Source organism: Pithys albifrons, chromosome 6 (genome assembly GCF_047495875.1).
Source record: "Pithys albifrons albifrons isolate INPA30051 chromosome 6, PitAlb_v1, whole genome shotgun sequence".
NCBI lineage: Eukaryota > Metazoa > Chordata > Aves > Passeriformes > Thamnophilidae > Pithys > Pithys albifrons.
The window spans coordinates 39,381,924-39,397,642 of NC_092463.1; the positions used below are offsets into that span (position 1 = coordinate 39,381,924).

Below are 15,719 nucleotides of genomic sequence, written 5' to 3' on the forward strand. Positions count from 1 at the left end.
AAAATAAAAAATATATCTAAGAGTATAAACATATTTAAAATATAGCTATAAAATGCATACAGATAAAATATAAAATTCATATAATTGAAAATAAAAATACAAAATAAAAATATATTTAAAATATTTTAAGCTTCAAAAGAAATACTGAATGACATAACATGTTGCAGCAAAAGCAGTGGTCACCTGTCTGCTTGCAAAACTTGCATCAGGCCAACAAGTTCAAGAAGATCTAACAGGAATAAAATAAACTGCCAGATCATATCCATTTCGATTCCTGCAAGCAATTAAATTTCAGCAGATGCATTCTTACAGGTTCTGTTACACCAATCAAGGGATTGGAAAGAATTAATGTGGTGGCTGTCCTAGTCTAATTTCTGGGTTTAGGGAAGGAAGTAGTGCTAGAAAAGCAAAGACTGGGATGTTTTTTGAGGAAGCAGAGGTAGTTTTGTGATCAATACATGGGGAACACTTCTGTTGAAGTGAGCAAATGGGTGTGCACACTGAAAATTTGTTCTTTAAAGTTTCACTCAGCATATTTTCATTCCAACTGTGTTGTGCACTACTTGTATGGATTAACAGCAGAGAAAGTCACTTTCCTTCAAGGGATCAAAGTCGCTGGTAGTGGTAGAAACAATTATTAATGAATTAAGTTTGTGTTTTAAGCTGGGATGGTGAAGTAGCTGTCAGTAGGGTTTGGGGAATGTTGCAAATGCTGTGTATTCCTCATGCTATTTGATTATAGCATTTTACCCACCAATTACTACAAAACTGTTAAATACTGTTCACTTATCAATGTTACTATTGAAGAAACTTCAAGGTGGTAATTTTCTTAGGTCCTGAGAAGTTAGGAGTAAAAGGTGGTGTGTCCTACCCTCACACAATTTTTGTAGCTTAGCCTATAAGAGCTATCTAGACAGGAGGGTTCCCAGAACGTTTATTTTTCCCACTGTCACACATGGTCAACAGTCTTACCAAGCAGTGACACAATTAAATCTAAGAGATCAAAAACCAACTACAATATTTTTTTACAAGACAGCAAGAGTGATTGAAACCACTACCTTCTCTCAAAAAATATTGCAGGATACTTGGAGACAGGAGAAAGGGATTTCCACCTGACTTCTGATGTTGAATTTAATCCTTATGCATGTGCACAGGACATAGCAGCCAGCCCACTGAAAAATGCAAAACTGTGAGCCTCAATGCACTTTGCCCTACATCTTCTCTCAGGCTGTGGTTAGTGTCAGCTCCCTAGAGAATGGCAAAACCAAGCAAAAAAAGCTGGGAAAGAAAAAGCAAGCAAAATGATGCATTGAAGAAAAAAGATAATAACTTATCCTTGCCTACTACAGACAGATTGTGAAAGTCAACATCTAGGATTATTATTCTATAAAAATAGAGTGCTGAAGTGTCCGCTCCTTTTCAAAATCATGTTGGTCAGACAGACAGGGACTTGCACTGCACTGTCCCCAGAAATTGTTCTGTTTAGCACTGTGTAGTCTCTTCCACACAAACTATTACCACGGTTTTAAATAGTTTGTTCCCTTAGCTTCTCAGAGTATTCAGAATTCTTCTAACTTCTGTTTTTAAGTATTTTGTGATCAATTGGAGTCCACTTTATTTAAGTCAATGTAAGATTAATTAACCTGCAAGCCATTTTCTCTCAATCACGGGTCAAAGTCTGTCATCCTCTCCATTTAGGCAGACACTAGATCTCCTTTCCCTATTCTGCAAAGAGATAAACAGGAGGCTTTGCACCTGGAACTGCTTTAATTCTTCAGGGTATTAATGGTGCCCTGTCCAAATGTAGTGTTATTTCCATGCCTTCTCCCCTCTCTGTTGCATGCTTTCCCCACCACAGTGTATCTGCTCTTTGCTGTCTAACGTTCTGTTTGTAGAAAGCTGCCCGTTTCCCTAGAGCTATATCTTGCTTTATTTCCGTATTCCCAAAATATTTCCTTTAGCAGCATTTCCCAGTGGGGGAGGCACACAGAGCTCAGTGGGAAAAGCTCTGTGCAGCAGGAATAGGGATCTGTACTACTTCAACTGTAGCTCAGAGCAGCCAAGTTGCTGCTGAGAGAAGGAAGAGCACAACTGATAAAATCCTTGGGGGCAGGATGTGGATCAGTGTAATTTAGGAAATGGTGCCCTGTGGCCACTGCCCTGCCTGTCCTGGTATCCTCTCAGTGGAGTGAGCTGGTCTGCTTCTGCTCACAGGTATATTTACAGGTTCCTCAGCTTCTCACTTCTGCCTCCTTGTTTGTTTGTTTGTTTGTTTGGGGAGGTTTTGTTTAGGGGGTTGTTTGTTTGTTTTGTAGGGTTTTTTTGTTTGTTGTTGTTGTTGACTATTCAGCCTGAAACACGTTTTAACTCTTGGGGAGCCTTACAGGCATGTCTAGTGCTCTCCTTCCTGTTCAAGAAGGGATAGTGTTGTACACCCTATTGTCCTTTGGAAGTTTCTGCTGGAGTAGCTGGAAAAAACAATTTGTAGCTCATTACCCAAAGGAATGCTACTTGCATGTGAAGTATAACTGAGATATGTGTACTAAAATAAAGGCAATCACATCTTATGCTCCTAGAATTGTGGAGGATTTATTTTGTATTTGTAGCCTGCACCAGTGGCATACCCATTAATGAGAGAAGGTAAGGAACAATTCAGCCTTTCCATCAGGAGCATCGTTATTAGGATGATACAGATGGCCCAGCTCTCAGATTGAACCAGCAGGTCTGTAGAATAGCAGGTTGTTCTTATAGCACTCACATTAACATGCTTCGCCGAAAAGCCTGAAACAAATGCCTTATGAAACAGAGGAATGCATGATAAGATGAGTTGGGTTTCTTCCAGCTTCACCCTCCTCTTAGCTCCTGCCTACTCCCTCAGAAAAGTGAAGTAACTCCAAAGCTAATGGGTCTTCTAGGCATTTTGTACCAAATTCTATTTATAGAATATTCTTCTAGGGGCATATGAGAGAATTCATTTGCATCCCAGGCATGAGGAAGTGTTTCACTATTCAGGTATGAATCAATGACTCCCTCCTTCCTCAGCTGATGAGCATCACTAGTAGAATGAGGTAGAGGAAGAAAACATTGAAACACCACTTTTGTGCCTTCTTGAGTTTCCCGTGGACTGTCTCTTCCTTCTTCAACGGTATTGCTGGTTCTGCTGAGTCTGCTGTACTGAACAGGAGACCTAAACATCCAGGGATTACAGTATCCTTTGTCATCTCTGTGACACTTCTTTGCAAGCACTTGTTTTTTGACTCCCTGCTCCTTAATCTCACCCAACTTTTCTGAAGACCCAAGTGTTGTCTTTGGTGCTTTTGGTTGGCAGGAGAAGGTGTTTAAAGGTTTTAATTTTAAATGAATGACCCTCATGCCTTGCCACTTCAGGGTTGTGAGAACTGTGAATTAAGATAAATCTAAGCATATGTGTAGTTTGTGTAGTTTGTGTGCACACTTACTCTGAATAAACCTTCACCAACTTTTTCAGAGTCAAGAAATATTGTTACTGTTGCTCAGAGATTCAAACCTTTTTGGATATTTACTCCTGGCTTGGACTGTCAGGCAAAACTGATTTGTAGGATTGGACTATTCGTTAAATTTATTCAAACTTTCTTATTCATAACGAAAGAAACCTAGGGGCTTTCTTCTCAAGATGTGTTTAAGAAATGCTGTTGTACTAGGTGAAGCAAGTCCTGTTAATCTCACCTCTCATCTATTCTTGTAGGAGTTTTTTTATGTATCCCTACATCACAACTTCCCAACTGAGTCTTCCTCTAGGAATGAATAAATTACAGGTGGGAGCCCTCCCTCTGTACCATAAGATGTCTGTCTTTCAATTGACATCTTTCAGGTTTCTTTTAAATTCTGATGTTACAGTTTCCCCTGATGTTAACAGTAGAATTCCAATGTAAAAATTCTTGTTTGTATTTGGGTTAATGAGTGCATTTTAGAGTTTTGCAGGTGCTGCAAAGACAAGTGGTTTTATGATGCTTGTTCTGTAAAAATGTTCCCAAAGAACTCCCCTCCCAGGTAGGGTCTTTGCTCTGAGAGAACATTCACATTAATTGGGAACAACTATTCTCTAATTCTCAGTCTTCTGTAATTCAAGTAACTTTTCTCCATAGACAAGTCTCTACTTGTATCAGAAGCACTCTAAACCCCATCTAAGTTCCTCACAGAAATGTTCCCAAAGCAGTCACCTTTGGCAGTCCTTGCCCTCCCCAGTCAGTCAGAAGCGGCAGCTCAGAGTGCTTGTCTGTGTTTCACTCAGCCTGTGGAAGAGTCAGCAAGTTTCACACGTAGTTGGCTGAATGCTGCTTTTTTTTTTTAAATTACATTAAGCTTTTGGTGTGTGACTGCAATTAGGTACGCGCTAGTCAGGGAGCGTGCTGCTGCTGCCCAGTGAATGCAGAGGCACGTGGCCCGACACACCCTTGAGTGACACTTCATTGTCTGTGACAAAGCTCCCAGCTTTTCCTTTGCAAGCACAGGGAACAGAAGAGGTGTTCAGACTATATGAACTTTCAGAGAATCCTGAAAACTAACATCCAAAAACCCCATTCATTTGTGTCACTCCATGCATGTAGTGGGTGCTTATGGAAGGGCCCTTCTGAGTCTTGTATCTTTTTGCTCCTACTCCTTCCATAGAGTTCACATGAACACTTCTGTGGACAACAGCATTCCTGCAAATCTCTCTTTTCCTGCCAATTGATCCAGATTTTTCTTTGATTTAATCTCATTTACAGCTATAGTACTATGGCATTTCATAAAATCATAGAAGGGTTTCAGTTGGAAGGAGTCTTAAAGATCATCGAGTTACAGACACCTTGCCACAAGCAGGGACACTTTTTTTTTTAAGTGGATCTTGAAATAGCTCTAAAGGTGCATAGCAGTACATTTCAATCTCTGGATTTCAAGAGCTCCTGACACAGTAATTCAGCTTCATGATGTCTGTTTGTCCAGGTGCCTGCAGTCTACCATCATTCTCTGCATGTTCAGAGTTTGGAAGAAATTACTGTATCTAGCTTGCAGTCATAATTTTACTGAGATATTTATTAAATCTGGTTAGCACCAAAAAAATATTTCTTTCTAGTTTTTTAGAGCTTTGAGACTCATATCAATTCTTTTTGACTAGTTGAAACCTTATAACACTGTGATATCGAATCTTTAATGCACAAGGAGGTTTTTAAACACGGTGATGATTTGGGACTGGAAGCCATGACAGTTTCTTTTACGGGCTGCTGTAAACCCAAGTGTTTTATATGATTTTGAAACACACCATCATGAGCTTTGCAGAAGGAGGCTTGCTACCCTGACTTTGATAAACTGCTGCCAGCATATGCAATCAGACGTATATATTGTGTAATTAATGTAACATGGTTACACTGCAGTTTGCTGTCCTTACTTATGTATCATTGTGTCTGTCTGGAATCAAGTAACTAAATATTAACAGTAGGAACTGGTTTGGTAGAATATTCACAGACAGACTGGAGAAGCCCAGCTCTGTTTTGCAGTGATATAATTGATAGCAAATGAGAAAAGTAATGTTGTTTAAATTTTTAATTTAAAACAGATCTCATGTTTGAGATGTTACAGGAATTAACACAAGCGAGAGGTTTGGAACTGTTAGCAGCTAAAAGTGCTTGAGGGACTGCAAGAAACTAGAGTGATACCTATAAAGAAAAAATACCCCAAGCTATGTAAAAATGTTTCTCTGCTGAGCTTAACTTTTAGTTGGCAAATAAATATTATGCAAGCTTGGGTACATGAAGTTTAAGAATACTGAGAGCAAGTTACTGAAGTTGTAACCTCATAGATCTTCATTGAACAATGGCAAACGTAAGAGTATCCATGAAAATTCAAGACTCTCACATTTGCATCAGGATCTAGTGCTGATTACATGAGCACACATTATCTTTTTGCCCACATGGTATCTCTGAATACCCAATGTACTCTGAAAAACAGCCTCCCTCCATATTTCACAATGTGCATTCAAAGTCATGGTATGCTTTTGAAATAATGTTCTTGATTTCTCAGTTCCCAATCTATGCAATAGAAATTATACCTCTTCACAAAGGCCTTGTGAGGAGGAATTGAAGCTTACAAAGGTGCCACAGTGATTTGCAAATGTTGCTATAGCGATTTGCCAGAGAAAAGTCAAAATGGGGAAGAGTCCCCCTGCATTTGGAGCAAGGTATACATAAATATAAGACAATACAAGAGAAAAAGGAATTGAATTGCTGCTCATTTTTAACATCCTCTCAGCAAATGAAATGAGGCAGCAATCCCCTGGGAAAAAAAAAAGAGGATATTTATTCAGATGAGGCTAGTCCCACAATTGCTTTTTACCCTCAGTCCTGAACTCACTGCCCTCGAATTATAGGATGTATTGCTAGGAATAGATCCAATATATATGTAGTTTAGAGACACAAATGCTGCCAGAATTGCCTGTGCTGTGCACTGACAAGAGATGGTTTCATCTGGCTTCTGCCTAACATGTCCAGAGGTAATCGAGTCTCTTTGGCTGTCCAAGGGAAGATGAAATACAGTGTCTATCATAGCTGTGGGAAGTTAAGCATTCCTGCTCTTTTCCCTCTCTAAAAATGGGATTGTGTGTTTGTGAAAAGGAACAGTATGAAGAAAAACACACTCTTACAAAGCAGACCAAAATAATCATTGTGCATATAATCTAAAATGAATTAATGTATACCTGCTAGCTGCGTGAAATATACTTCTGTCTCAATTTTACTGAAAGACATGGGTAGTTCCCTGGAAAACAAGAACCAGGGGGAGATTTCAACAGGAGCACTCTGCCGACACAGCGGCTGACCCCAGCTGTCTGTAACAGGATCTCCCGCCCCCGTGCACCTCCAGCCAATCCACCGCGTGTTAGCCCAGCCGTGGGAGATCATTGCAGCCTTGGCAGTTGTTGTGGCACATGGAAGCACACGTGCCAGCGCTGCCTTGGCTTGAGGTGCCTGCGAGGTAAGCAGAAGTGGTCAGCCCCTGCCTTTCGTCTCCATCCCCCACAGCCAAGGCAGTGCCTGCTTCCTCCCTCGCATGGTACCATGTGCTTTCGCAGTGTGGACTCAGGAGTTTGGAAAGGCTAGTGTGCCATCTAGACGAGGAGGGGATAAAAGGCTGCTTTTTAAAGTTTCTTAATGTTTTCAAATGTCATGTGCTTTGTGTAGACAGAGTTGAATATCAGCAAGCTGGCTGTCGTTTCCCCCCAGGCAGGTCATTTGTAGATGAGGTTGTCATTGCTGTAAGTGGACTAGATACCTGCCTGTGGAACTACTTCCATATTGTCTGTGCTGTTCATGTCTCTTAATCCACAGCTCCAGTTCAAGGCAAAACAGAAAGCCAAGGCCATAGGGTAGTGAAACCCAGTGCTCACGCTGTCCTGGGACATTCCCTAGCCTCCCTTCACCTGTGAATGAGGGCACATGGGGCAGCTGTGGTGCTGTGCAAATGAGCGCATCATGTCATGTATATGCATGTGCTAGTGAACGCCTGACCTGCAGAAATCTGCAGCTGGAAGGGCACTGTGTGGCTTTGTGCACGCTGTAGGCAGTGTGCCCAATGTGCTGAGGGTGTTGCACACTCTGCTTGCACAGCACAGGTGAGCTGCTTGTGCCTAGCAGGTGCCCAGCCAGCTCAGGTGCATGTTCATCATATTTCTGAAGGCCAGGCTTGCTAACCAGCAAGGGTGAATGAAACCTCTTCTCTCCAAAAGTTGTACTCTGACTTGCCTTCCTGTGGGTGAAACACTTGAAGATTCCCAGGTGCCTCGATAGCCAATACCTGCTTGTGGACAAAGCAGCACTCTGGGGCTTTGCTGCTACGATGTGAGCCAGCGGGACTTGAGTAGTAGTATAAAAACTTCCCCTTTCCTTTAGTGCCAGGAGTTTTAAGTGCTGGTAGCTAACAAGTCTGTCTTCAGTTGTCAGGCCCAGGCCAAATTGATCCCTGGTGGTTTTAGTTGAAGCTTCATGGAAATGAGTCCTGTTAAAACAGTGAGGTGAATGAGGCAAAAAGCAGCGTAAACAGGAGGACATAAGAGAGAAGTCTTTGTTCTTGTGTCCCCAGAGCAGCCCAGCGTGGTCTGGGAACAGTGTGGTGTCCCCAGCTAGGAAAACAGTACCTCTGTCTTTGAACTTCCCTGACCTTTTACGTTATTTCAGTTCCATTCTCTGGAGTTCAAGGTACTGGCTGTGCTTCAGGAATTTGCAAGCATAAACACTCATCAGTGTGGCTGGCACTATGATGAGATGAAAAGGGAGTTGAGAAAGGATAAAACACATATAAAAGCCAAACAAAAAGTGTACAGGGTTTGTAAACAAAGCATGTAGAGCTTCCCCAGTGCTGCCCAGAATGCCCATTTCCTTCCACCCTCCCTCCCCTCCTGGGCCTGAGGCACCCTCAAAGCCATAAGGGGCTTCTCTCATAACTTTAATACAGCATATAAATTAGGGAGGTTTTCTCCTAAGTCAAGGCAACTAGTTAGTAGGAAATTCCAAATTCCTTTGAGCAGCTGCTGGTTTTGCTGCAAGTGCAGTTTTTCCACAGCCTGTAAATCTATTTTTTAATCCCTTTCTGTTCCTCCCATGCCATGCTGAGCTAGGCTGAGTGCTGGTGACACATTGCTGCTCAAACACACTGTGGGACTGCACTTTTTTAGTTTGCATCTGTCCTTGATTTCTGAAAAAAAAAATCTTTGGATTTGGTGCTACTGAAGTATGGGTAGTGTCATGAAAACTGGCAACACCAAAGTGAGAAGTCTGACTCAGGGAAAATCTTCCATCCGAATTCTGCTCATTTGTTTTCCCTTTTGCCTTTGGGATGAAATTATTGTCCTGAATATGATATAACCCAATTTAAATTTTCACAAAGGACTTCTGGGCCTCGACTGACTACCAGGTTTTGGGACGTATCAATAGTGCCACCATTCTGGCACTGAACTATGTGGAATGTGTAGTAAGAAGAAGTGTCAAAGCACAGAGGTGACCACGTCTGTGTGTTCTGTGCTGGGTATTTTATGCAAAGTCAGTCTCCCTTGTCCTGGTGCAGCTGTACCCCCAGTAGACCCTCTTTCTTTCCCTTGCTTTCTTTTCCCTCCAATCTCCCCTGGTAACAGAAGCAGAAGAACACACTGTTACCAAGCCAGACATGGTTTCTGGACACATCCTCTCTGTATTCAGTGTGCATGAAGTGCCTCTGCTGCAGAGGGGAGTGCTGTCCACAGTGCAGCCTTTGCAGGCTCCGTAGCAGAAGAGCACCGACTGCTCTCACTTGCACCAGCAGGTCAGCCCATGTATAGCTGCAGAGTCTGACCTGGAGCAGCAATAAACATTCTTTGGGATTTTATCTTTTGCTATTCCTCTACATGTGAAACATCTGTAGGTAATTAAATCCACGTTTCAGCCTGTCTCTTGGCTGGCAAGCAGACATGTGGAATAACACATGTGCTACACATAACCAGCTGTAGCTCCTGCAGCAGCTGCTAAAGTCCAGCACATGTCATGCCCTGTGACTCTCAGGCCGCCTACAAGCCTCTTCCCACCACACACCACAGAGCCCCAGGGACCCTCTCAAGCTTGTGGGTATGCATGCAGAGCTGCACCTCTCCCCTCCAGCTCCTCCTGGAACTGATATCCCACACTACCTCATCTGCAGCCTTGAAAGTCTGTGCTGACCCCACTTCTGCAATGTTCAAATGCACCTTCTCCCCAGGTGAGCTCAAACAACCCACAGGCTGCTTTTGCACCTATCTGAGGAACGCTGGTCTGTTCCTATTCCTCTCCTACCATCTCTTGGTTTTGTCTTCTCTGAATCCTTTTCACACTGCTGAGTTTCCTTGTCCTTTTTCCTGCCCTGTTAAGGACTGTGTGCCCTCAGGAATGCTTTATGCATCTGAAGGCTGAGACTGGATTAACTGTTGTCATCTACTCTACTTAGCTAGCTTGTGCCACTGCAAAGCATCTGGATAGGTCCTGACAATATATTCAAGGAAATGGTGACTCAGGCCCAGGTTCCAAGGCTGTGTGGGAACTGCTGGGCAGGAAAATGGAAAAGGCTGAAGAAAGCATTCAAATTATGTCAATTGTACTGGTTTAAAACTTGGGAAGTATGTGATTGATAGTGCTTGTAAACATTTCTTTTGCAATTGGTTTCTAATGAGGTGCTCTGATAGGCACCAGTTTGTCATAGGGAAGTCAGAGAAAACTGCACATGCAAGAAGCAGCTGTTAGATAGGGAAGCATCTCCAGAAGTGTCTGGCAGCGCTTTACAAATGAAGGCAGTCGTCCCACCCTCTGACATGGGCAAGTGCTCTTTCCCAGACCAGCTGTCAGGCCAGTGGACTACGGCCTTGCCACCCTGATGCCCAATCTCGTCTATCTCAGAAGATGAGCAGGGTCAGACGATTAGTACTTGGATGGGAGACCTCCTGGGAATACCGGGGGCTGTAGGTTCTAATCCCGAGGACTTCACTGTCACCGTCCAAGCTCACTCGGCTGTGGCAGATGAACCTGAGAAGTTAAATGGTGGGGCCAGTTCTGCGCACGCTGTGCCTCACCTAAAATCCACTGCGCAGGCTGGAAGGGCACACCCACGTGGGGAGAGCGCTGTCCAAATCTTTGTTCGCGAAGCCTGGCCATGATGATGAAGTCAGGCCAGTGGCAGAGCTGCCAGAAGCTGGACCTGCAGGCACAGCCAGCTGTTTCACTTGGGCTGGCAAGTCACTGTATCCTACAGTGAAACATACCTAAGGTAGGACACTGTCTTTGTATGTTAACCACTGACCTGGCACTCCCTAGTCCCATGGTTGTGAGACTACCTCCAAGCAGCAATTACCTTCCTTACATTTGGTCTGTCAGAGGCAAGCAACTGTGGTCCTCTGTCTTTAAGTAGCATTACAAATGTAATCTGGGCATGAAGGAAATGATGCAGGGTGCTGTCTCTCATGGGCATAGGTCAAATCTGGGATGTTAACCTTTTAAACTCATCAACTGACCAAAACATGATCAGTTCTCAGACTTGTGGGACACAATAAAAACCTCAGGAGAAAGAAGGTACATGATACATCATTGTCTTACTGACTTGAAGATGCATAACAGGTTGACAGGAGCAAGCTGCCACATTCACCACTTTTGATGAAGAAAATGGGGCCCTTTATTTGGAAGTCCTCTGCAAAGAACTCCTCAGGAAGAAAATGGTAGATCAGTGGTGTACCTGTGCTTAAAACAAAGCTTTTCAGGAAAGAACAAACAGCAGCTGAAGGAACATTCCTAGCACTGCTGGGTTGTTCATCAGCACTCGTTGCCTGTCTTTGCCAGAGAAGTCAAAAATCATGGGGCCAAGCCAGGCAAGGCAGGACAAACAAAGCAAGGACCTCTCCCTGCACACTGACAATGCAGGCTGCATCCAATACTCTTGTGAGTGGCGTCTTTGTGCCTTTGAAAATTTGAAAGGTATGAAAATGTTTCTGTTTTATCTGAAGTTATTTTGGAAACTGACCCCAGTCTTGTAGGAGTAAGGGAATGTTTCCCTGAAGGTAAGTTGAATCTTTAACCCTTTGATTTTCAGACTGGGGCCCTTGCCCCCCCGGTATGTGCAGCTGCTCAGCTGAAGCAAGTTCCTTTACAGAGCAGTGAAAGTGTAGTTTTCTGTAGTCTGTTATTCCTGAAACACACTACTGTCTTTAATTAGTGGTAAATTCCATTATTTCTGTTTGTTTCTACTTCATCACTCCAGTCTTGAGGCAGTTAATACTGGTAGGTACAGTGATACGCTGGTGCTGAGGCAGGTGGTAACTAGAGGAGTGTAAACAGCACATGGTGCACAAGCCAGAAAAAAAATAACTGTCTCTCTTGCCACAGCCAGCAGATCTGGCTGCAGCAGCAGTTTCTTGTCCTTCCACTATTACTTCTTGGAAACAGCAATACCAAGTAACACTCAGAACAAAAATCCTTTGACCTGCCAAGGAAGAATCCCATTTCTGTGCCTGCCTTGCAGTCAGAAGTGCTGGCTTGTGTCTGTTGACAGCACTAGCACTCCAGAATCAACAAGAGCTGGAAGCTGAGGAGAGAAAGTTACCAAATTCCCCCTTTTCAAAGGAGAAGAGTCAATATTTCAGTAGATCTAGCAGAGGCATGCTGCTCAGTAGAAGGATAATTAAACAAAAAAAAACACAAAAAGCCCCACAGGACCTACAGCAGCATTAGCAGTTACGACTTTGTTTTTAAAGACAATCACCATTTAAAGACAGACATTAGTTTGAACTGTAAGTCAGTAATGAAAAAGACCAATACCAAAGTACATTAGACTGACTGTCAGTTTGTTTTATTACTGGGCACAGCACCGTACCACTTCATATACATACAAGCCACAGTAATACAAACAGTCCCTAGCCTTTTTTATAATTAAAAAAAAACACATAGTATTTGGGAGGAGTGAACTGTCCCAAGGGTCAGCTCTAAAGAGCTGTTTTGCTGCAGTTGCAGTAGCAGCAGTTTTTCTCACAAAATACTATAGGTTTTCATGCTGTTAATATGTGAAGCTGAGGTGTGATCTTTCAGCAGTGCCTCTGCTTAATGTGATCAAGGCAGACTTTTCAGCAGCTCACAGGCTTACAAATATGCTCAGTCGTGGTCCTTTGCAGTCAAATCAAAGTGTACCAGACAGACACCCCTGTAGATGGAACTAGAACCCTCAAATGCTTCTACAGAAACCCATGTTTTCCTGAAGCACCAGAGGTTTATCCAGTACAGGGCTAGTTAAAACACTCCTGCATCCTGACAGCCTTCCTGTAGGCAGCACAGGCTTCTGACACAGGCAGGACCATTTCTTAGTTAAGTCTGTAGCAGCACAAGATCAGTGAAGCTTGGAAAAAACCTTGTCATTAAAGCAGGCTTAGCTCCTCAGGAAACAAATTTAGAACTAGAAGGCACAAATACAAGGTTGAGTGTGGGCTGCATACCCCTGTGGCATGTAAGCAGTTTAGATACCCCTCCTAAGAGGAAATATAGCACACAATAAATACAGTATGACATTTTAGAAAATAAGTGCATTACTGTGATCCTGCACAACATAAGTAAGTAGGATGCACAAGAGCCTAAAGAAGCCTTGTTCACTTAATATTGCACAGAAGTCCTAAAATTTAGTATCAGGTCATTGTACTGGAGGTGGAACATGACAGGGAAAAAATGTTGTATTTGGCAGAACCTGCCAAAGTCTCCACCATCACACAAGCAGCTTTTTGCCAATCTGAGGTAGAATTACATACATACTGCTTAAACCCAGTCAAGTCCTGCTCAACTAGTCTTCCAAGAAAAAAGTGCACAGAATACATGAACCTCTTTCTTCTCTAAAGAAAGTGAGGTTTGACTCCTGGAAGCAAGTCTTACAGAGCAAAGTTCCAGTGAAGATCCCTTTTCTTCACCTGAAAAGCAGTGATGGCTAGCATTATGCTACAGATAAGGAGTATAACAGGTACTAATTGCAAGTCTTATAGTGTGTTTTACTTTTCATTTCCTCCTTCCCCTACTACTTGCTGATTCTCCCCTTATTCACTCAGTCCAGTATATCTTATCAGTCAAGACTGTCCCCACTGCTTTCTCGCTTATGTCCCTTCTATTGGAAACCTGCAAAACTACTGCTGTTTCAACCCTTAGACTTCTGAGGGACACTTGCAGTTTCTTCTAGAGACTCCTCTGTGTAGTATAGACATGGAAGGATGGAAATAAGAGCCTCTTCGATGGAGAAGAGATGTTTATCCTCTGCTTGAGGACAAAAGTAGCGCATGAAGTCTGCCAGTCTCAGCAAGTACTCAATGTTATGACCAGCACAACCACTTGAGACAATGATTTGAGCTGCAATGTCCTCTTCAGATGCTGGGCCAAGGTAAGAAGGGTTCTGGGGTGTTGCAATGTAAACAAGAGCCAGGATGGGTTCCTCTACATCTTTCTCCTGAGGGTGGAACTCCACAAACTTAGTGTCATAGCCTCCCAGAACAGCTTCACGGACGTTGAGATACTGGAGTGATGCAGCAACTTGTTCCCCACGGACTTCATAGGCTACACCCCACGTGCATGCCTAAAAGTGAAAGAGCAAGGTGATTATGGAATGCTCTAACTGCAGGGGCCTGTCCACTGTTCCCTAATGCTTCAAATCAAGGCTCCCTTACTTTGGGGGTCTCTGCACAACTGATAACAGGGCAGAGCAGAGAAGGATAACACACACCCCCCCACCCCACCCCCACGATGCCAGGGGACCTCACGGGAACTCAGCTGCCGACACCACCTTCCCGCTGCTGATGTGGCACCCCCCGGCCCAGGCCAGCTCCCACCGCCCCGGTACTCACCCCGCAGTCCTCCAGCAGCGTCACCACCCGGCCGGGCTGTGGGGACAGACAAGGACAACGCCGTCAGAAGCCGAGCCCACGACACCGGCGCCCCGCGGCCCCCCTGCGGCCGCGCCCTGCCCTTACCATCTTCTCGCTGCCGCGGTGGAAGGTGTCGCCCTGCCAGAAACGGCGGCTGTACCCGCGGATGAAGCCCACTTTGCGCGACGTGAACTCGAAGCCCGGCCTCCACACCAGCGAGCCGTACCCGAAGATCCACACCGGCGCCGTCAGCCCCTCGCCCTCCGCCTGCCCCGAGGGCGAGGAAGGGGAGCTGGAGGACAGGAGCGGGCACGGCGGCGGCTCCGGGCGCTCCTCGGGACGCTGCGGGTCGCGCTTCATGTCGGTGCTGGCGCTGCGGGCGCTGCTCGTGCGGCCGCACACGCCGCCGCGGCGCTTTAAAGGCGGCCGTGCCGCCCGCCCCGCTCCGCCCCAGCCCGGGTGATGCAACGCGGGCGGGAGGTTTCGCGGCGCCGCGCGTGGGGCAAAGCGGGCGCGGGTTGCGTCAGGCGGCGCGGGCGGGGCCGCCCGGCGGGGACCCCGGCACGGCACGGCACGGCACGGCCCGGTCCGGCACGGGGGGGGGACCTGTTCGGCACGGGGGGGTCGGCCTGTCCGGGAGCGCTTGGTGACAGCTGCCTGAGGAACACTGCGGCGCCTGCGAGATTGCCGCCCGCTGTTGCCACTGCCAGACCCCGGCGGCCAGTGGAGCACCCGCGCCGTGCCCGAAAGGTGGAAGGAGCGGGCAAGCCCTCCTCAGGAGCCTGTCCCCCTCCCCAGGTTTGGCTTCATCCCAGAACGTGAGGGTGGTGCGATGGAAAACCAAGCAGTTAATATTTAACTGGGTGAAGCGGCAGCTCCTGGCGTCAGCAGGGCCGAGGCGTAAGGCAAAGAGGCGAAACAGAACAGTAACATGCACACAAATGCAAGGACATGGTGCAGAATCCTGCCCGCTGAGTGCATTTTCCCTTGTACTAAATCCAGGCTGAAGTGTCGGCTTGTAATACCTAACATTTGTAACTGTGGATGGATCCAGGTGCTGTCTGTGTATGGAGACCCAGCTGTTAACCAGCTTTAGACAGGTTGTGATGATTAAAGAGTTCAGCTCTTTACATTAGAAAGTTGTTCATTTTGGTAGCAGGAGAGCAAGAGGAGGGGAGAAAGAATGAGAAGCAAAAACCACTGAGATACTTTTATAGAAATATTTCTCATTATTGTTCCTGGCCTCTGCATTTAATCTCTTCAAACAGTCTATTTACAGTCTTTTATTTAGTTTCCTGTTGGTTCCTGTCCAACCAGTACCCACCTTTCCATTCCA

General features: G+C 45.1%; 1 protein-coding gene across 1 annotated transcript; it reads right to left on the reverse strand.

Moving 5' to 3' along the window:
* Nucleotides 1-12,316: 12,316 nt before the first annotated feature.
* On the reverse strand, nt 12,317-14,785 carry CHAC1 (ChaC glutathione specific gamma-glutamylcyclotransferase 1). The gene is made up of 3 exons (XM_071558415.1): nt 14,489-14,785; nt 14,363-14,398; nt 12,317-14,094 (listed from the first exon to the last, which is right to left on the reverse strand). Exons 1-3 carry the CDS (start codon nt 14,741-14,743, stop codon nt 13,663-13,665), a joined length of 723 nt encoding a protein of 240 aa, XP_071414516.1. The 5' UTR covers nt 14,744-14,785; the 3' UTR covers nt 12,317-13,662.
* Between the last annotated feature and the right edge of the window lie 934 nt (nt 14,786-15,719).